General features: G+C 40.4%; 1 protein-coding gene across 4 annotated transcripts in view; it reads left to right on the forward strand.

Annotated features, from left to right (window-relative positions):
- oxr1a (oxidation resistance 1a) overlaps positions 1 to 23629 on the forward strand; it is a 164479-nt gene that overhangs the window by 111572 nt on the left and 29278 nt on the right. For all 4 annotated transcript variants that reach the window (XM_088014305.1, XM_088014308.1, XM_088014307.1 and 1 more), the window contains 3 exons: positions 4818 to 4900; positions 16755 to 16862; positions 20033 to 20146. In XM_088014305.1, the coding sequence (XP_087870431.1) occupies positions 4818 to 4900; positions 16755 to 16862; positions 20033 to 20146 (305 nt within the window). The remainder of the gene's footprint in view (positions 1 to 4817; positions 4901 to 16754; positions 16863 to 20032; positions 20147 to 23629) is intronic.

Consider the following 23629-nt stretch of genomic DNA (forward strand, 5'->3'; position numbering starts at 1 on the left):
GTGCATACACTGTGCGTTTGATCAACACAAAATATTCATACCGCTACAAGCTATTTAAAGTTAAAATGAAGATCTTATTGCACAGAGAAATAAGCGGTCACAGTGCATTTATTCATGAAATCTATTACAATGATGTATCTAAATAATATATTAGTGAGGTAAATACATATGCTCAGGTAAATATTTGATATTTGGTAGATAAGTAAGAAGCAATGAGCTAAGCAGTTTTTTTGCAACATTGGGGTCTGGTTTGGCTATGAGTAACTATAAATAATTACTTACGGCAATTATTGGCAAAATTAGTAATTTAGATGAAAATTACCAAGTCGGTGCACCACCTGATTATCCCAAATTGTTCAGTCTCAGTAATTGTCTCTAAATACCTGCCGATAAGGTTTTGAAATAGCAATAGATGAAGGGATAAGTTCAGCGTTGGCATTTTTTCGAACCGCCAGACATGCATAGTTCTTGGCCATACATGTGTAAGATACACGTGTTGAATAAAAACAAACAACTTATCATATTCACATTTGAGAAGTCTAAGTATTTTAGATGTTGAAGTAATTAATATTGTACTCAAAGATGAACTACCTAACTAAAATAAGTGTTTTCTTGTTAGTCTTTTTGTGCTCCTATCATTCTTTTAAAAACATCTATTTAATGAAATGGAAGATTTCAACATCAATCTGCAGTCACAGAGAACATTGTGCAACATTTCTAAAATAGTTTTTCATACATATTTGAAAACATTCAAATTTTCACAATCAAAAAACTAAAACGGAGACATGAGACAAACTTATGTTCATATGTTCATGGAACTTATTTTGATGTTCTGGACTGTGCAATATCTGTTTTTCTTGACTGTGTCTTGACTGTGAAAGAACATATGTTTCTAAAAACGCATCCTACTCAACACACACGACTTATGTCTTTCTCCTGCCTACAATGAGCTAATGCTAGCATGTTCAAGGTGCATTTTGATATGACTTGTTGATGCTTTTCCCTGAACTCCAAGGCTGTAGTGAAAACCATTTAGATTGTCAAGAAAAAGTCAGATTTTTTAGATTAACAAAATACATGAGACAGTTAAAAACGAGTTTCTGGGAGATCAGTGCAGTCAGGGATCTTTAAAGATGATCAGCACCTCAATCTGATGTAAAGGTTTGGATCTGGACGTCCTGCAGTTCCTCTTATAAAGAAATTCCAAATTGGTCAAAATTTTTACATTCATAATCAGTGTTTCTGTGTACAGATGCATCTAGTTTTTTTTTTTTTTCTTTTCTATATTCTGAAAGAGGTTAGGGTTAGTTCAGGTTAGCACTTTTTTTTTAGCAAGTAAACTGGTATTGTGCTCACATGTTTTACACTTTGTCAATTAGCTTTGCATGTTTAAGAGGTGAAATAGACACACACTCCAAAGTGATTACCTGTCAACCATCTGGTCTGCATGGAAGATGTGCAATAAACATCCACAAATTACTGAACAGATTTTAAAATGTCATGAAAACCTTTAGAAAATATGCAAAGTCAAAAAGTCGGCTAACGCGAAGAAAGAAAAGAAATAGTGAAAATGATGACTGTTTACCAGTGATGATCCAGCTCTAATGATGCTCCAGTGTTGATTTTAGGAAAGTAAGCCCCTGGTATTTTAACAGCTCTGATAACACCTGAATCAGCTCTGATCACTTCCTCTCTTTCTCGCACTCTGCCAGGCAGTCCCAAGTCCCAGAAATAGAGCAGCACTGGTGTACGAGTCATGTTTTTGAGCTATATATATATATATATATATATATATATATATATATATGTAATATGGAGCTTGAAACAAGTGGCAAATAAAAGGAATTCTTAAAGATGGGCAGAAGAAGGCAGGGCTGTGGGCCAGTGGTCATGAACTAAGTGGCCAGTACTTTGTATCTGGGATGTCCCAACCTATATTATTCCTTAAGATAAATTCTTCTTTAGTAGAAGCCATGGACCAAAGCCAGTCCCTTGGGAAAAGCTTCTCCATTCCCAGAAGTCCCTTTGCGGTTTCTTTCATCTTCTGGCCCATCTTTTGCTTCAGTCTTTCTTCTCATGGCTTTCAATATTCCATCCATCCCCCCTCCTCCTTCCTTCATCTCCATTTTCCCACTCCATAAGCCCGCCTCTATCATCTTCTGTCACCATTAACCCATTTATCATCTGCAGGCCCTCATTCTACTCCTGTATTGCCCCAGATGTCAGCTGCTCTTATTCTTTAACCCCTCTCCAAACATTCACCTTCACCTCTGCAGAAGAGAAGATTCACAAGAGAAGATGAGTCGATTCTTTAGGAGTTGGATGAAAATAAAAGCTCTAGTTTGATTTTTAGGGCAGCTACCAACAATGATTTTTGCAACTGATTATTCTGATGATTAATCGATTAATCAGATCGATTAATCATCTGCAGGAAGAGTAGCCATCTTGCGGCAGTAATCCTACCCGGCAGTTCTGGGTAGGATTCCAGTTTCCTCCTCGCCACGTGTGGATATGTGCTTGGGCAAGGCATTTAGCTAATGCTGCAGCTAATCATTATTTTATTTTACAAGAATTTTGCCATGAATATCGCTCATTTATAACATTTTGTTGTCAGTTTACTTTCATATATAGAACTAAATCTTTTTGGTTAAGCCGTTTTAATTCTGGGATAGTCACATGTCCAATATTTTACTGCTAACTTTGTTTAAAAGTCACAGTTGATCTAGTCACATTGATTTAGAATGAGACTGAAACAGTAGCGAAATTAACCTTTTTATTATTTAAAGTGAGCAACACCTGATCATACTCGACCACTTAACATGTATTTATATTATATTATATTATATTATATTATATTATATATTTAGGAGAACAGCAGTGCTAGAATGATGTTGAAGAAAGGTGAAGAAGCTCTGGTGAGATCTTCATTTAATTTATTGAAATATGTATTAACTGTTTTTAATTTTTAAATAAACTAAACTATTTTATTATGAGAGAAGCAGGTCAGGGAAGACATAGGAGAGCCAGGTTGAGTTTCAGAGTGTGAAGATATAAAAATTATATTAATTAATTATATTAATTATATTAATTACAGGAGACGATGACAAAAGTGCTTGAGGAGAGGTTTAAAATAAATTAGTGAACATTTTTGCTACACAGTAAATAGAGTTGAGATGTATAATAATGTATACATCTGAAAATTAAGTTGTTTAAATTCTCATTCTGTATTATTAAAACATACTTTTTATATTTTGTTCACATTCTGACACTGTAAATTACTGCAGTATCTGTTGTAAATACATGAATCCATGCAGGAACATCAGGCTGCAGAGGGTCAGAGGGAGGGAGAGACAGAAACACATATCTGTAGATATTTTAGTTAAATGTTTGCGGCTGAAAATGACAGGAGAAAAAAACATTTAGGCTTTTTGCCTCAGTGTTTTTAATGGCTCTTCTTTGGTAAGTTTCTGAATGCAGTGCTGGAAAGTGACGTGAAAAGTATAATTTTTATTGATTTTGTAGATCAAACTGTTGGACTGATGTAGAGAGTTGTTCAAAAAAAACAAAATTGTTTTTTAGATTTTATTTTTGTTGGTCAAACTGCTGTATTGAGTTTAAAACTGCCGAGTCCTATTTTATGAGCTGTTTTCTACTTTGGTTTTAGAAAGAGGTAGAACCAATTCAATTACCAGTCAATTTATATCAATGCATTTTGACCAATAATCAAATGTCTTTTGACCAATAAAATATATGAGAATCTGGTAGCCTGTGTGTTCTGCCAGAGTATTTAGCTTGCTAGTTGTGAGGCAAATTCTAAAGTGAGTGTTCATCCTGGAATGACGGTAATTATACTACGCATAACTTTAATCTGATTATTGGATTGTAAATAGTAACATGTTAGAATACTTGTTACTGATACAAGGGTCAGATTAGAGTAACACATTACTGATGTGTTGATGACATAATTGTTTGACATTTCTGCTCAAGCTATTTACTGATCTGTCAGGTTTCTGATATGCGTCCCCCCCAAAGACAGACTCGTTCCTACGCCCTTGCAATTAACCACAGTTTAGTTTGGCTAATCACAGTTTAGTTCTATTAATCGTTATTAACCCAAATTTATTCCGATTAATCACGATTACTCGTGATTAATCGTTATTTCAATAGGGTTGAAACGCTTAATCCACTTAAGTGTTTCAACTCTATTTGATTTCTTGTTAAAGCATCACATATTCCAACACCTACAGCCCACCTCTTCATTAACTGTTTTCCTGGATCCCTCCATTACCCAAGCAGCACGTATAGCACTGAACCCTCCCCTACAACCTCAAACATCCTCCTTCCTCCCTCTTGTTCAGCCCCCACTTTGCTTCTTCTCTTCCCCAGCTGTAGCGTACCCCTCTTCCCATCTGAATCTTTTCCCTCCTTTCCCCCGATGGAGGACAGCCTGGTCTGTTTCAGCTGGGACAGACGACAGGGGGCGGAAGGCAAGGTGAACCGCTTTCAATGGCCGTCGGTCCGCTATGTGCTGGGCTAGGAGAGGAGAAGAGGGAGGAGGAAGGAAGGCAGAGCGAGGGGAGGACAACGCGATAGAGAGAGAGCCGGATAGAAGCAGAGCAAGAACCAGCAAGAAAGAGAGAGAGAAAGAGAGAGAGAGGGGTCCGGCGCTTGCTTGCAGCTCGTATCGCTGGCTGGCTCGCCCGCTCGCCTTTGACGAATGAGCTGTCTACCCACGGGGCTGGGAAACGGCAGCTTGTGACAAGCTGGGGGAGAGAGGAACATGAATGTAATGCGCACCTTACCTCGTTTGCTTTCAGATACCGGCCAGAAGAAGACTCCAGAAAAGAAGGATGGGAGGCGCATGTCGTTCCAGAGACCCAAAGGGACCATCGAATATTCTGTGAGTAACGTGCAGAAAACTCGGAGCGCTGCGTGTTGATGTACCTCCAGTCTTCCTTGTGCCTTTTCTGTGAAGCAGCAGTAATAGCAGCTGCTGCTGGTTCTGCAGCTTTGAGCGACTCCAGCAGTATTAAACATGCAGCAAGAAACATGCAGGAACTGTCTGACAAGAAGTATTTTATAGATTTTTGTTGCCTAACACGTGTGCCTCATTCCTGAACTGTTTACATAAAGAGGTGTGTGTGTGTGTGTAAACAAGGCTTAGAACGTGCATCCTGTTTGGCAAGGCAACGTTCATCTCCATTTTGCATGTTGATGTTTGGAAAGGAGACGGGGATGGTGTTGATGGGTATGGGGGGGAAATTGTGACAGTTCTGTTGGGTCTTCCAGCTGGACCCGGAGCAGGACGCGCAGGCAGGAAGTGCTGGCGGGACGCAGATTTGTTTTTCCACTCGCTCCCCTGGGCGGCACAGCGGCAAACATTCCACCACAGAGATCGCTCGGTCTCGCGAATGACCTTCCAACTGCGTTGTCATTTCTATTGATTTAGCTGTTGTGTGGCAAAAAGGGGAGGGAGGGGGTAAAGAGAGGGAGAGAAAAGGAGAGAGAGGACTCCTGTTCCCAGGCATGAACTGAAAACAGAGCTCTCTCTCTGCTTCCACCTTCCCTGCTTATGTTCTTCAAATGACCCTCAAACCCAACTGCAGTCAGACGGCGTTTTCCCACCTCTTTTCTCAGTGGCAACCGCCGAGTGGCAGCGGCGCGTCTCCGCAGAGCGAAAAAACGAGAGGAAGAAAGGAAGGAAGGGAGTGAAAGAACAGAGGGAGTGTTGGGGTTGTGTTGTTGTCATTCCGGCTTCCGTTTAATCCCTAAAATCGACCCAGCAGCACCTCCACCTTCTACCACCCTGCCAAGCCTGTCAGTCATTCCCCAGTCCTGCTGATTGACACCCTCCTTGTTTACCTTGCCAGGGTTCCAACAGCCTCCACCATTCCAGCACATTTCCTTCACTCTCAACTCTGAGTCACATCCCCGACACATGCAGGGGAGCAGAGTCTGCCGGACGGACAGAAACGCTGATGGCTAGCAAACATAAGGGAGAGGCTAGAATTCATATGGCATACTAATCCCGTTCTGGTCGGCCATCACTCTCTGTCCCCCCCCCCATGTTGCCCTCCTCTAGATTACTGGTATTGTGATGGATGGATGGATGGAGCTCTACCAATGATTTCGTTCCTGCAACTCGACACGCTGCTGCAGCGGCACGCGGTGTGAAGGTGCTCGGGGTATGACCGAGTCCCATTGATCGAGGAGTAGCTTTATCTAAAACTCATCTCCCGCACAGGGAGGGGTCGCAGGGGGATGGGGGCGACTGCCGCCGCTGCCGCCAACGTTTTCTGATTTCACTCGACAGCAGATAAGTTTATAAATAACGCCTGGCGTCCACAGGAAAAAGGAGAATTTCCTCTCGTGGCTGCCTTATCGATGCCATCTCCCTCCATTCCCCCTCTCTCTCTCTATCGCTGCTTTACCTCACACGCCGGCTTTTCTTTCCCTTTTCTTTTTTTTTTTTTTTGTATTGAGAAATAACCTGTGCAGCTGCAGCCTATCTGCCTAGACACTGATAATGCCAGTCCATTCAGCTCTGTCCGAGCTATTGGCTGACCTGCATCCAATTAAAGAGTGTTTAAAGTGTCAGGGAACAACCTGGATTTGTTTCCTGACAAAGTTCTGTCTGTCTTTAGGCTTCCGTTGGTGATTTGGATCTCCCACAGCGCTCCAAATTGACTCATACTGTATGAGGACAAGCTGGGGCTTAGTATATGTGTTCAAAGCCAGAATTTTTTAAATAGTTTAATATACAATGAAAGTTCTACATTGTTTTAACAGAGTTGGCCTTTCTTAGATGGTTACCTTACAGGAAGACCAGACCTCAACCCTCGTCTGTATGGACTTAGCCTAGCCATTATCTTAAGCTTTCTACCCAATTCCACTCGATTCTCATCTCCCTTCAGTGCTTCATCTGGGATTTCTCCCATTGAACTCAATTTCTCATGATGAAATTTCATCAGGGCCAATCAACAAACAGAAGGAGGAGTTGTGAACAATGATGCACACAGTTTCGAGTAAGCTTCATAGTGTTTCACGATCAAGCTGGCACATTACAAACATTACAGCCAAATGTTAGCAATTGGGTAAAATTAGATCTAGTTGTTTAAAACTGTAACAGAGTCCACTTTAATTGACCTCTAGTTCATTTGCCTAGAAAGTCCAGTTTGTTTGAGAGGTGTGGATGCCTAATCAAAGTCTGATACGGATCAAAAAATCAAACATTGATCTACAAACCTAGATCTCAGTTCGGTTGCAGAAACTCTGGCGTGGTTCGAATGCATAAGTAGAAAAGGGACTACTCCAAAGCAGGAATTAAATTGTAGCACAAGGCATTCAGGTTAAATACAACCAAAACAAGTCTAGTGCTAGCAGGAGACTCGTGGTCTTTTACCAAACACAAAAGAGAAATCCTACAACCGCTAAAATCCGATGCCACCCCATTTTTGTTTGTATTTTGTGAAGATGGAAGTTGCGTTCAGTGTCTTCTATAGAGGTTTTTGTGTCGCTTCCTTCAATGGTTCTTGGTCCAGCACCCCCACAGGCGAGGGAGGGTGGCAGGCTTCTCAAAGCGTTTGGTTCATTGACTCAATGCAGTATGAAAACAAACGTCACCAGCTGAAAATGTAACAAATCTTGTAACTAGGGTTACCAATGGAACCAACTGAAAACACCCAATGTTATCGCTCTGAGGCAGATGCCCTCACTTCATTTATGAATCGACCAAAATTGCAAAATCTTCTATATTTTTTTTTTTTAACTTCTGTTGACTTTTTAAAATAATTTATGCCGTTTAATGATACAGTCTTCTCCCAACAATAACTTCTACATTAAAGAGTATTGTGGTTTACAGAATCTCGTAGCATCTAGGTCTGACGGTACTTAAGTCATATCTGGGAGACTATTAGCAAAATAACCAGAAGCATTGGGTAAACCTCAAAGATGATGTCATCACTGTTGCAATGATCTGCAATTATTTCAGCATGTTGAATGGCATGAACCTCCTTTCTCTATAACTCAAACTACCGGATACCAAAGTTTTAGTTGGTTGCAGAAAGAAGAAAACGACTGTGTTATTTTCCAGAAAACAGAATCTCTCTTCAAATACTTGTTAGCGCGCTGAGTTTTCAGCCCCATTAGCAGCGCGTCCACAGGGATCACAGGGTCAGTCGGTCACTTGTTCATTTGAGAAGTCAGTCGGTCATTTCTTCGCATGGTCCAGGCTGTTGGATTAATGTAACAATTGCAAAGGAAATTGTCCAGAGAATGAGTTCAGATGAGCAGTGATCCTTGTCATACGACTCTCTGCACCAAGCAGAATAAAGTTGCCAGTATTACCTCAATAAATTTCACAAATTTTCCAGGTTCCCGCAGGTTATGTCCTGTTTACTTGGGTGGTTTCTCATTTCCATAGTGGCTGACATTTATGCTTTTGTATAAAATGTATCAACTACTAGGCGGTCTTGAATCATAGCCAAGACAAACTCTTAGGGTAAACCTGCATGTTAATGTTGATGCCTGCCTTGTTACTGTTGGCAAAATGATGCTAAAAACTCAAGTATTTTTGTCTAGTTTCTAGAGCAAATGTCTTGGTACACTTTTTCACTTATAACAAGGGAAACATGGAAAAAAAAAATCTTGTTATAAGGGAACAAATCTGTCAATGGATTTATCAGTATTCAGTAATGTTTAAAATAAATATACATATTTGCACTAGAAACTGGTTAAAAATACTTGGTGAGATTTTGTGTTTTTACTGTGAAGATGAGTAAAATATGGCTAAAGATGGATTTTAAATTAGTTAAATTGGAATATCAGTAAGCAAACTACAAATCTCCCAACTTTGACTGTACTAGTTGAACTACAGCAAAAACTGACCTTGAGTATTAACAGTAGAGTTCTGTTTAGCTTTGATAGAAAACTAATATTGTGGGGGGGTTTTTTATATGAAAAAAACCCAACCTGTAAACTGGAGAACATGTCAATAGATGATGGAGAGATAAACAGTGGTAATACTGTAGCTGGAGCATTCACTATAAATTCAATCTTTTTTTTTTTTTGACAAAAATTAGTCCAACACTGAGTTGGCTTTATGATGTCTGTGTCGTACTGGAGCTCTTTTGTGGTTTTGGGCATTAGTGCCATAAGGGTCATGGGTTTCTGACTGGAAAACATGAGTGATTACAGCCTGGAGCATCGAAGAAGCAAGTTAGAGCCTGACACAAAGGAGAATCCTTGAGGACTAGGAAGTGAGACAGCAACATTTCTCCTTGAAGTGGATGGAATAATGTCACTTGCTCCCATGTCACTTGTAGCAGCTCTAAATTTAGGCCTGCAAATGATCAGCAAGGGTGTTGCACACAATGCACATACCATTTGGTAGTAATGACAGTCACCATGGCAACTGTCATGCTAAAGCTGGGCCTTATCTGTCGGTATAAGACGGAGAGTGATGGCTTGAGATGGGATTATGAGGTGGATTCACCCTGAAGTGAAGTTTTATTTCAAGTTTTTTTCTTTTATTTCATTTCCAACTCTTCCCAATGTCGATGTGTTCAGATTTATTTTGAGTCTAATACATTAATTCAATGACCTCAGTCTAAAAAGGGGTCACATGTAAAAATATGCAGCCAGCAGTTTAACATGGTCACAGTTAAATGTGTAGATCTGTAATTGCATCACATTTCCCACATTGACCATTTACATTAACACTCAAAGTGCTTTCCTCATGTCCCGCACTCAATGTTATGACAAAATGGAAGCGGACTGTTTAACGGAGTTATTAGTCTGGTCATTCGTCCAAACTGCCCTTGTCGAATCATTGTCCGCCTTCATTGGACGTGGTGGCCATTATCTGGACGTCAGTCACCTTCAAGCTAGCTGCCAACCTCGCCCTTCTTTACACATGGAGGGCGTCACCTCAACAGAACAAGAACACATTTCTCGTTGCACCCTGAGATAAATAATGAGCCGTATTGATCCAGAGGATAGGATGATAAGGTCCACCGAACATTAGTAACCGCAACCATGCTTTGCCTCCTTCCCTCGTCCTTCTGTTAATGTGTCAATGACAGGTCTTTATCAGTAGCTCATATTTGTATGTCTGCTGTCCCCTGCCACTTAATATGGTTAGAGATGGATCCTCTTTCAGTACAACCAATGGTTGCATCTCTAAAGTTTTAGAGCAACCAGATATACACCCATCAGCTGCCATGACACCTCTGTGATGGAGGAAGCTAGGGGCATTACGTAATGGTTCATCTGTACAAAGAGATTAATTAAGCTTAAAAAGCAATTGTAAACAAACTATTTGAAGTGATTTGTGTCCCAGCATCAGCCAGACATCTTGCTCATCACTGTTTATTTTATTAAACCCCAGATATTTTACACAAGGCATGCTAGAACAGAAGCCAGGTGTACAAAGCAGCCATTGGAGATTAAGTTCAGGCCTTGTTTGGCAGAATTTAGCCAAATATGAATAGTTCATCCTTTAGATATAAAAAAATGAAAGTCTTCTCTGCTCTCTTCATAAAGGAAAAAGTAGTGAAATATCAGTGCAATTGTGCAAACCAACATTAAACTAACACCTTAATGATTCAGTCCTAGCTCCTTCCATCTATTATACACAATTGGACCAACTCTCAATTTCAGCTTTTATAGTAGGATTTTATTGACATTTGCTCACCCTTTAGCCAAAGCCATATTTTGCAGTGCTGAACTGGCTGTTAAGTCTCACAGACACAGAAGTAGCTGCAGGAGTATGTAATTAGTACTGTCCGTGTTCCACATGCCGCAATCTTCTATATCTGGTTTATGCAGTAGGGTTTGAAAGACAAAAACTATTTCTTCCAAATAAAATATCCAGACTTGACTGAAATCACACACACGATTTTGTGGAATTCTTGATTAAAACTAATCATGAAGATTTGGGAACATTTCCAAAAGATTACTTTGCCACAAAACAATACGCCACATGAGTAAAAGAACAGAATACTGATGTGCGACAAAGGAGGTGGCAGCACCTCTGTCTGACGTTAGCAATTTGATCAATTTAGAGAGAATTTGTGAAGCAGAGTGGGCAAAAGTTAGTTATGCCTCATTCCTATTGCACGGTACAGCCGGGGTCTGTGCAGTTTGACACTCTACTTCATCTGTTTCTATTACAACAGTGGCCCATACTACCAACCCGTACCACAACATTCCTGGGCCCCCTTCATTCCTAGGTTGTAGGACAATAGTATGATACAGTTAGGGCGGAGCAACTGGTATCACAGAATACAGCCCACTGATTGGGGTGTAAAAAAACATCACTGCTTGTGATGAGCACAAGACATACTAGCGTGTCAAGTTTGTCTGTGCAGCATTTGGGTTTAACCCCACCTGCCCATTGAGAGTCCAAGTGTTCATGGAAACCCTCTTTTCAATACGGAGGTCCATAAAATTGTGTACCAAACCTCAGCGACCTCACAGATGCTGATATAATGAAACTGAATGCCAAAACTGAAACAAAAGTTACTGTTTTGTTTTGGTTTTTTCAACAGATTTACCCCTCTTACAGGTCATAAATGTCACCTTAATGGTTCCCTTCACAAAAACCTGGCATTTTTACAGCAGTGTGTAGATTTTTTTTCTGTCCTCCTTGTAAGACAGCAGCAAATGGCACCTAGGAAAAATCTATGCTCAGCTGACACACCAGGATGAAAGGCTTAAGCACAAAAGGAGCTTGATTAATTCTTTATCCTCCTCACTTAAATAAACCAACTCATCTTCTCAAATGAGATTTCCCTTTTAAAATGCTGACCACATACCCAGGTCGTCTCTCAAACATGTTCGGGCCTGGAAATACTCGTGGAATGAGACATTTTCTGTTCCATCAGGACCCACCGAAGAAATAATTTGAAGGTCTCGGAAGTGCTCAAGTTATAATCCTGCGTTTTATGGTCCTGTTGTAAAAATACAAGGCAAGGAAGTGTTTGTGTCACAGAGACATCTCTGATCTCCCTGACGCCTCCCATCCTCTTTTCGACAGGATATTTATCAATCCGCCTCGCCGCTTTTGTCTGAAAGAACCGTAGGGCTCACTTTACGGCGCCCATAAGTCGATAAGCGTCTTGTAGTGCATCGCTACAGTCAGAAAGGTGTCTAAGATGAGCAAGTTGTTAATGGTGAGGTGGAGTTACAGATGGGAGACCGGGTCACCACATCCTCTTCCTGCGGTGCAGCTTTAGTGGTTTCCTCTTCTGCAGCAAGTTGAAAGATGTGGAGGTGTTTCCTACTTCTGTCTTGAACATTCGTTTGCTTGACTCCATTGGCAAAATCCAAAGATAAAGGATTGCATGTTGGTGCAGTTGGGAGTACAGCTGTTACTCCCAACTGTTACTGTTGCACCAAGAAGGTCATGGGTCAAAACCCGGCCTGTGGTCTTCCTGCAGAAAGTTTGCATGTTTTTATCATGTGTGCAGTAGTTTTTTATAGGTATTCCAGATTTCTTGCACAGTCCCAAGCAATGCTTGTTGGGTTAATTGGTCTCTCAAAGTTCGTCCTATGTGTTGTGCTGTAATGAAGTGACAGTCTGTACTATAAAGACTAGTACCTTGACAGGACCAGTATCTTGACAAAACCAGTTCCTTGCCAAGACCAGTACCTTGCCACTTGCCTCCTTGCGACCAAGTACAAAGCCATTGACCTCATCCATATGGTGTTTTCTGAGTTGCAGAGACTTTGCCTGTTTCCACTACCCTCATTGCAGCCTCTATTTATTCTAATGTCTAATGTCTTTGATTGAATCATTGCATTAAATCTTCCCTGATGAGCAAGCAGCATAGATTCAAAGGTAACCGATTACCTCTGAAATATGAGAGATGCTCTCTAATTTGATTTGTTTCCAAGAAAACGATGAAATTAACATTTAATCAAGCCAGATAATCTAATCAGCTTAAAATACCTTCATTATTGCTCATCTCTACGTTTGGTGCTCCAAGTCTGTCTGACACTCGAAATCAGACATCTGGATATGCAGGAGGAAGGATGTGAAAGATGTGATGTTTTTGAAAGGTAAAGGTACAGGACAGATGTGCATCACTTGCACTTTATTTACGCTGCACTTATTGGGCTTGCAGTTTACCATCCAATCTCTGCTGCACAACCTCTGCATTGTTCATTGTTGGGGTGGACTCACTGCTGAGTCAGGAAGACTGAATCCCAGCAGCGTGACCGAGCTCAGCTCTTATTAGTTTGTTCCCCCCAGAGGCCGGCCCCCATCTAAAGTCAGCGAAACCCACAATAAAGCTTGCGTGAGAACGCCGCAAACTCGCCTGGTTGTCTCCCGTTTGTTGTTTTCGTCCCTCCCACGCTGCTTCAAAGCTCTCTAACCTGAGATTGCATTAGCGCTGATCAGTGACAACGCTTTTAACAGTCAACGTTGCTAAGATTCAGCTGTTATGGTGCGTTTCAAGCCCAAGTCTGTTTTTATGTCATAAAGAGAGTCTCGAGACTCTCCTCCTCCCACTCTTTTAATTGCTCAGTGGTGGAGGATGTTGCCGTCAGTAATTGACCAGAGTCGCACGAAACTTTGCTTCAGAAAGCTAATGAGCTGCACTCTGGAGCCAAAACCGGTGACCCAGAGAGGATTCCTGTCACTGTACTTTTGTGGTGATTCGTCTTTTATGGAGCTTTCCAGCTGGATTTCTGCCATCATTAGCTACTTTCCTTGTATGACTTGCCCGTCAGTTACACTGAGAGTCTTCCCAGAGATGATTTATCAGTGGAGGTGTCACTCCCCTGGATGCTTGGAGAAGTCTCTCCTCATCCATAGCCTCTTAGGTGGGCACCCGACTGGATGAATGGGACTGGAATGTCTTAAGAGATTGATGTGCTCCTGAATCCAGTTATGGTTTTAAATTGTTTTACCTTTTTGTGTTTAATTTCTTCTTCAAAAAAAAAAAAAATCTTATTTATTGTATTTAAGAAGCTTGGACGTTATTTCAGTGTAATAATTTACTTACTGTTAGTTGCTTCATGCCTGGCTTACTCTTCATGTCATATTATCTTTGGATGTTTTCAGAGCTTTTGGACATTAGTCAGATTCAGTCAGCTGGACTCTGTACTATCCACCTTGCTGTCTGACTAATGAAATCCAGCACCTTTGGGGAAAGTAGGTAGAAAAAGTGTCTAAACTGCAGATCCACCAATCCGATAATATCTGCCTTGGTTAATTTGTAAAAAAAATAAAAAATTAAGAAAAGTGAACTCATTTCAATAATACTTTATTGATCCCAAAGGGAAATTAAACAAATTCAGCATTGTTTTTCTGGCTCTGATTGATATCGGCCGATACTGAACTTCAGATATCGGCATCAGTATCAGAAGTGAAAAAAGTGGCTTGGTACATCCCTAATCTAAACACTGCACTAATGAGTGTTTTTCCCTCTTCTTCTTCCATAATTATACCATAATTCCACAGAAGTGGTTTCAAAGATGACATATGACTATGCCTCACAAGCTGCGCCTCTGTTTTTAGCTTAACTTCCCGTCTGCTGTTGTCTTGAGACTCTGTGCAACATCTTCCTGGAAACTATTTCCCATATCGAAAACTTGAAGAGGCTGTCATTGTTCTGTGTTTTTCGTAGGGATGTTTGCACAAACAAAACCAGCAGAGGCAGTCCCATGACTGCTGCACCAAAGCACACAGTGTCTACATAATCTATGCTAAAAAATGCACAGCTCAGAGTTCGTCCTGCCATGCTGGTTATAAGAGCCTCTGTCCCCTGAGTGCACTTTCCTCCCTTACACCACATTTCCTGCACATGCCGGCGCTTTCTGACACCATCAGCCTTATTTGGAGGCCAGAGACTCCCAGGGGGCGCGTTGGACGCTTAACTATTTCAGACACATGAAGCACATCTCTGTTGTCTGCATCCTAACTGGTGGAGACAAGCGAACGCACCTGTGTCACTCTGCGGGGTGCTGCAGCTGAGCATAGGGTGTAACCCACAACAGCCTGCATGATCTGCTAAATCTCAGCTAACAGGAAGTGTTGCCTCCTCCTCTACGGCTTGTTGGATGTGATTCAGGATGATGTGCTTAAAATGAAATAAATACCTCGAGCTGTGCAGAGTAGTCAGACTATCAGCAGAAAAATAATACTGTGCAGGTTTCTGGAGTAATAATAAAGAAAAATGATGAGAGTAGATGTAGGTTTGTTTTTTTTTTTTTTGTCAAAAATGTGGACCATCCGACTTTTCTCAGATATTTAGTCCAATCACAGAAACCCACACAGTTTTGACCTTCTGCATCAGCAACTTGTATATATGCAAACAGTATTCTCTATATTTCTATAGTTCCTCTATATTTTCATATACACTGAATAAATAAAATTGCACTATATTTTAGCTTGGCATTAGACAAAAGTGGTTGGAAGTAGAAAGATGTTGTTTTTGCTCTTTGTTAAATCAAAGTTGGATTCTATTCGTGCCAAGCTTGTTACTTGTAAAAGTCACCAATAGTAGAGAATGCTTTTCTGCCCAGCCCTGTTCTATCAGCTCAAACAGTTGCTGCTTTGCTGTCTCTTTTAAGGTTATTGAGTTGTTGTTGAAGAATTGGTTCATTTCTAGGTAGCACTCTCCATTCTCTATTGTCAAGTTTCACTCTAGCTAGTTAATATCTGGTTGGGTGCGTCTCCATTGGCAGTGTGTTCCTCATCATGTCTAAGTGAAGGAATGTAGGTATTTTCTTTAAGTTTTGTATTTCTTTCTTTCTTATGTCAGTATATCTCCAGCCTTTCCTTGTTGATCTACACGATTCTGTCTCTACTGTTCCTTGTTTTTATGATATCTATTAATTCTTCAATGCTTCATTATTAATATTACTTGTATTTTATATATATGTATATTCTCTTGTTTGGTCTTTCCTCCTGTTTCCCATGTAAGGCAGCCTTCCCTTTGCCGAGAAAAATTGCGATGCATTATCATCGCGAGGTCTTATCAGTGTAATGGTGCGTCCACAACAAACGTGTTAAAAACACGTCCGATGCTTCAAGTTCGACGCGTGTGCACTTTGAATGCAGACGCTTGACATTTTGCTCTACATCTAGCGATGTAGAGCGCTAGATGTAGCACTCTACTTGTTCCTTTGCACGTCTGGTTTACATTCAAAGTCTATGTGGAGGCGCGTCTAAATTGCTCTAGCCGTTGCTTTCCGTTGCCAGCCTTTTTGTCCGAAGCACTTCATGCGTCAAACACTCAAATTCAAATCGCTTCTAATCACACCTCAACGCGCCTCCACGTAGACTTTGAATGTAAACCAGATGCGCCTGATTCGTGAAACACGTTTGTTGTAAACGCACCACATAAATTTTCATGCTACCCTTTCAGGAACCTGTTTTAACTCTTAGCTACAGTCTGAAGCTTTGTGTATATTGTTTGTATTAAGAAAAAAGACATTTTACTTGTGGTTGACAAGATAACACAAGATAACCATGTCCGTTTATATCCCTGCAAGCAACAACGTACAGTTTTTTCCTGGTCAACAGCCGACAACTTTAATCAGAGTTCATCCCAGGTTCTAACGTGCAGAACACAAACCCTTTACAACAATCGATTCAGAGCTCTGCTCTTCAGATATTTTCTCTGTCTGCTTCATGGTGTGTGTCCCATCTTCATGTTTGGCCTGTGCAGCATTTAGGGCAGTGCCTCAGAGCAGGAGCAGCACGGTGATGTTTCTGTCCTCTCTCTTGTTTTGCGGTCCAGGTGGAATCGCGGGACACGTTGAACAGCATTGCGCTCAAGTTTGACACCACACCCAACGAGCTGGTTCAGCTCAACAAGCTGTTCTCCAGAGCAGTGGTGCCTGGCCAGGTGTGAACCGCCGTGCTCGCCTTCACTGCGCCACTCCAGCCACCCCACGAACACCTCAGGCTCATTTCTTCTCCATTGTGCATTCTCAGTGGTTTGCCGTCATCACAAAGTGACTCTATCGCTACGTTTGTGAACATATCTGAAAAATTGGGTTTTTCCACCTACTTTCTCAGCTCAACTGGCTGACTCACTAACCACATCGCTGTCTGTCCTAATTGCCTGCTAATTACAGCATCATTTGTCCCATCAGGCTGCAGCACATTCTGTTAGACCCATTTTGTTTCTAAAAACATTTAAGAACACGTGTGATTCTTGGATTCAGCCCCCTGATGCTGCTGTTCCCACATCACACAAGTTAATCATCTGTTACCTGCCAAACGCTTTGCCAACCTCCCTGGCTTTCATATTTGTTCCTTTTGGTTTTTTTTATGGGAAAGTGACTAATATTTCTATTTGTTTTTGTCTCTGCATTTCCTGGCGCTAAAAGCGAGTCAGTCGAAGGGAACCCAAACCGCTGCTTGTGTAGCTGGCACCCCTCGCTCTGCCTCAGCTCTTAGCAGACAGAACATTTAGCATGCTGTAAACAGGGAGCAGTAAAGGCACTTACAGAGACTGAAGATATAACTCCAAAAATGGAGCCAGATTTTATTTCACCCACTTATGTAACCAGATTAAGATTAATGTTTAATCTAATAAAAAAATAACAAGACAGAGTAACAAATGATCGAAAGTTGAAAATCATTTAGGCTAGCTTATTTTGCGGTTTCATCACACAACATTGGGCATTTTAAAAATGGTTGTTCCAGTTTGAAATGCGGTCCTGTGTTAGCAGTTAGCTGCTAATCTGCAACTTTCACCCAAAACGTCTGAAAGTAAAGAACTTCTTTGCTAACATTGCAGAACATGGCCTGGAACAAAGTGTTTTTCTACCATCGTAAAAGAAATATCAATCTACATAATTAGTTTTAAATTAGGTTAAAATATTTAAACATTTATACCAGCTTTCCATTTTATTTCTTTATTTATAAAATAAATGAAGTGGTTAGCATGGTTACATGTTTCAATGCTAACATGCTAACAGCTTGCCAGACAGTGTCCTAGAACAAAGAGCCTTTCTAATATCTTAAACATCAAGCTACATAATTTGTTTTAAATTAATTTAAACTATTTATAAACCTTTAAACTACCCTTCTTTATAGGTTTGTGGTAGAGATGTGCTGATCAGGTTTTTTCCCTCCGATTCCGATTCCGATCAACCATGAGGGCCGATCACCGATACTGATCACATAATTATTATTTTTTTTAATCATAAACACTACCATTACATTATGTGGAAAAAGGAACCATGAATTCACCTTAATTTAGACAAAAGCTTGTTTTTAATAACTTTTTCCAAGAAAAAAACAAAACGGGCATTGTGCAAATTGTACTGCTATTGGTAATACTATCTTTAGCAGACTGAAAATATGAAGGCTCTGAAGAGGCTAAATAATGCAAAAAGTCCAAATAAAACCTCTCCACATTGCTAAAAGATTCAAGTATAAAACTTAACATTCAAAGGCAAATACAGGATCCATTACAATAAACAATCCCGAGTTACTGAATGAAAGCTTCCTGATAGCATGGCGGCTAGCTGATTACTGCTAGTTCTGAGTGGCTGTTTCTGACTGAGTGGAGTAATTATGCAGAACAGAGAGATCGATCGATTATTTTTTCAGAGATTATCTGTCTCATGTTAGGACATCGGAAGTTTTAATCCGTATGTAAAATTAATATTTTGAAGTTAGATGCTGCAGCTTTAAGCAGAAGTTCAGTGTGAGAGTCACTACCAGGTGGAGCAGAAGCGAAGCTCTGTCTGTCAAATATTACTACCTGTAGCGTAGCAGCGGTTCAACAGCGAGAGCAGAACCAGCGTCTGACATCGCAGCTCGAAGACTTAAATTATTTTCCAGGTTATTTGTTTAGCTTTCTGACCGTCATGCTAATCCGGGTGAGTGTTTGTAGCTGTGCGCTGCTTTACCTGCTATCTGATCGTCTTTTTTTTACTGCAGTGAGCCTCGATGTAGCCAAACTCCGTCAAGTATGGCATTGTTTTTATGCCATATTTGATTCGTCGTGTTGATGCATTTTGATGTGCTTCACCCCACGTGCTTCAATTTTCCGCCGCAACACGCAAACTTCCCCATTCACTCAGTGCGTTATAGTTCCACATCGCTTAGGATTTGTTGCTGCGCGTTTGCACAGAGTGAAGGAAAGAGGAGACCAGCTGCACAGGCAGGCTGGGAAATGAGAAGCAGGTGATGATCGGTTTGTGTGATCGGCAACAAGAGACCGTGATCGGCGATCACCGATCATACACTTTTTCACGGAAATCGGCCAATTATGATCGGTGTCCGATCAGTCGGCACACCTCTAGTTTGTGGTTATGTTTTGCATTCCTTATGTTGATAATGGACCAACTTTTTTGGTGTACATAACCAAATGATGGAAATATGACAAACGTTTTGCTAAATTTTCTTTACTGTGATAATTTCAAGAGTAAAATTTTTTTTAAAAATCACTTTTGCTGGATCTCACTTAGACTAGCCTCCACCTCTGCTGTGGATTCAGAAGTTCTCTCTTTTTAAAACGAGGGCATGAGAGGAAGATTGTAGCTGCTCATTTGCTTTCCTTGGAGCCTTTAAAAAGTACCAAACATCCTTTTAAATTCCCCATTACTCTACTCTGTAGGTGGTTTATAGAGCTGCTGAATGTCCTGCTGGGTTATGGGAATTGAAATGGATTGTTTTTGAATTGTGTGACATTTTAGAAACTAAACAGCCACTAAATTTATTTGAAGAAAACCCATTCCCCCATCAATAATGTAAAACAAATGGTCAGCTACCACAGAATAAATGCCGGCACATGCTCTAAATGTTCTAACCATGAAATGCATGAGACATTACATCCAGTTACTGCTAATTCTCACACTCTGTCCTGCTGTTATGAATGTCACTTTCCCTCTGTGTTCACTCGGTCAATAACATGAGAGTCTAACCGTGATTTCATGTTATTGGCCTTGTCAAACATACGTCTTTGCTGTGCGTGACAGAATCTCTGTCGTCACCTGTGTTGGTGTGAGTGGTATGGTGCGCATTCTGTGTAAATACAGACATGGGTTATGTTTGCAGGTTCTGTACGTTCCTGATCCCGAGTACGTCTCCAGTGTCGGAAGCTCCCCCTCCCTCAGTCCCATCAGCCCCCTGTCTCCCACCTCCTCTGAAGCTGATTTAGAGAAGGCAACGGTATGTTGATGCACAATCTCTCTCTCACACACACACACACGCCCACACACACAAAAAAACACAGGGTTATACATGAAATCAATAACGGCAATAAATAATTTGATTCAAGTATCTTTTTTTTTTCCCCCGAGAGCAAAATGGGTTCGATATTTACAGAGCTGTAAGTTAAACACTGGACTCTTCAAGTGTATAGAACCTTAAAGTAAAACGGTGTTTGTGTTGATTTAATGAGTTCCTTATTGAATATCTGTCTATAGTATCTGATTTACACCTGTAGCATCCATATGCTTCGAAGATTGGGGGAGCTAATGATCCTTCTCAGCTACAGAAGTTTCTTAATTTCGATCTGATTAATCTTATCAGACAAATGATTCAGTTGATTGTTTGCCACTTGCTGCAATCAGCATCAGCCGTTGATTATCTAAAAAGATGGAGCAGAAACTTAATGCAGACGCATCTGCCATCCTTAGCAGTCTGGCTGTTTCAGCACAGGGCTCTTAAATAACCAGAGGCTTTATCTGTTTTTAACTGGTTCATTCAATAGTAACACCAGCTCCGCATTCAGACACTGAAGAAGATCTGATTGGACAGTGACTTCCCAGTTTCTACAAAATTAGGAATCACTGAAGATAAAGTTGGAGTTGGACCACATCAGAGATTTTTGTAAAGCTCTGTTCAGCTGATAGATATGATCAATTTTCTAAATGATAATGACTAATAGCTTTTTTTTTTAACCTTTGATAAAAATTAGGGAAAAGAAAATTTAATTCTCAAGGGAAAAGCAAAAGACCAGATTTAAAGAGCTGTCTTTCTCTGCATTGCTGGAAATCTTTAATTTTGAAGATTACAGAACAAAAATATTTGTACAATAAAACCCAACTGAACAAATATGGCCATTTCTCCATTATAAAAATGATTATAACTTCCCCTTAGAACCTATAAGAACACAATTTCTGCAAGATCCACTAAAATAACAGCATGTGCACCTAATACTGTAGATTTACTATATATATATATATATATATATATATATATATATATATATATATATATATATAAATCCAGGTGACAGTGTTGGTCTGAATCCTCAGACTAACTTTGTATTCCCTTGTTGCTGAAATTGTGCTATATAAATAAAATTACCTTACCTCAGAATTAATGCAGCTTTGATGTTAAATAGGATTTTACTAACATTTTAAACCAAGAATCAGAATTTACTTTATTGATGCCCAATGGGAAATTGCTTATTTGTTGAGAGGCTACTCCATCCAAGAGTTAAAATATTAGCAAACATTAGCAATATAATATCACACTTATGATTTGAACAAATTTTACAAATAATTAAAATATGACCTAAATATAAAATGAATAAATACAATACAATAATAAGTATGTACATGGAAATATGCTAATCAAGGACCTTACTACAAAGGTAGCATTTTTGTCTCCTTGCGGTATCTTATTAGATAATTAGTAGATCCAGCATTACTTCTGTTTCAAAAATGTTGTGGGTAGCACAACTTCATATGGTGCGTTCACTGATCATTAAAAAAAAAAAAAAAGATTCTGAGAAACTGAACACCAGTAATGAATGATCAAGCTAAAAATGGTTAATTTCCATTCTCTGTACAAATGCACCTGAATGCATCACCCATCAGCATGCATCAGAACTTTATTATTTTTTGCATCAGCTTTATTTTCTTTGGAAGAATCAACTTGGAAATTGTTGCCAAGCATGAGGCAGACAAGAACGCCGTCTAGAGCATTTTCCACAGGAACGTGAACGTGTGAAATAGGCTATTATTGAAACTTCCTGCTCGAATTCTCCGCTTTAATTAGTAACCGAGTTGATTGGATTCTCCATTCGTTTCTGTTTACCAAGACGACGACGTGCGACGTAAAATATGGTTAGTCTCTAGAATTAAACAGAGGAGTTTTATCTCTGCTCTGCAAGATGGACCAGCTACACAACTCACAATTCCTCCCATTTCCACGCACAGCGACATGCAGAAACGCTTCAGATTGATTCCCTGTGGGGTGTGCGTGTGTGTGCGCAGCGAGTGCAGGTCTGATCCAGTCAGCCGTACATATCCTGTCCTCACAGCTCTTAAAAGCAGCAGCGTAAGCCCTCCGCTTCAGGTACCGTCTGCAGCATCTCAACGATCCAATCACCAAGCACCGCAGGACGCCCGCTAGTCCCTTAAGTAATATATGACTGTTTATTGGTCTCCATGGAAACGGGGGATCTTGTTTTTGTACATTTGTAAGAAAATGGACGCTGCAGGTCTCTTCCTTCCATCTGTCAGGCCATTTTGGGGGCCTGGGGGCTCTGACACGTTCGGCTGCAAAAAGAAAAAGAAAGACACCCCCACATTTATTTACCACTTATCTATTTAGGTCGTTGTTTGTGAAAACAGGAGCATGTTCCACGGCTCTCGACGGGGGAGGGATCGGAGAGAGGAAGGGGGGGCCGTGACTGCATGGAAATTAAACCTTTAAAAGTGATGCGGCGTCTGATATTTAGAGCAACTAATGAACGGAGGCCAGACAAGCAGCCAGGCAGCAATTATTCCAGGCAGAGGAAGTGTGCTTGGAAGGCACATTACCTCACTCAGTGTGTCAGCACTGTGTTTGTGTTGGTGGAGGCAGTGGTGGGGTGTGTGTGTGTGTGTATACATTTCTGAATGTTAATGTTAGCGGCAGCTTTCTTGCTTTCGGTCTATGAATTTATGACAGAAAGATGCAGCATTTAGTTGGGGTTTATATATATATATTTTTTTAAATATTTTTTTAAAGGCCCTTTAGTTCTCACTCTGCTTCTTGTTTTCTCCAGAAACGCAGACGTCTCTTTAATTACGAGCCTATTTTGGTGCGCAGCACACTTGTCTCAATGAGGACATTATCCAAATGAATGGTTCTGGAAGGTGTACAGTAATAGCAGCGCAGTCAGAACGGAGCTGGTAAAGCCTTGATGAAGATGAGTACCCTGAAGAGAAACAGCTTTCAGATTGATCTCTGTAGGAATACCATAGAAGACTATTTTGCAAGCGCTTTAAAAAGACCGTTAGCTATGAAAGTAACTGAAAATAATCTGAGCTGTTTCTGTGAGGATTCTGTTGAAGTAGAGGTTTTCATACCTATTGATTTTTTTCACATTTTGTCACATTTCTACCACAGTCATTGATGTACTCTGCAGGAATTTGACGTGATGAACCAGGATAAAGTCATTGTTTTCAATATTTCTTACAAGTAAGTCTCAGTAGTGTGGCTGGCAGATTTGTTCAGCTCCCCTGATTCAATAGTTTGTAAAACCAGCTTTTGATGAAACCGCAGCTGCAAGTCTTTTGAGGTTTGTCTCTACTAGCTTTGCACATCTAAATAGTTCAGTCACATTGGATGAAGAACGTATGTCAACGGGAAATTTCAAGTCCAAGTTTGATTTATGATTGGACGTTAACTTAGATATTCTAACACAGGATTTTG

This window comes from Poecilia mexicana, unplaced genomic scaffold (genome assembly GCF_051168715.1).
Source record: "Poecilia mexicana isolate PSO_F unplaced genomic scaffold, ASM5116871v1 scaffold_16, whole genome shotgun sequence".
Classification (NCBI taxonomy): Eukaryota; Metazoa; Chordata; class Actinopteri; order Cyprinodontiformes; family Poeciliidae; genus Poecilia; species Poecilia mexicana.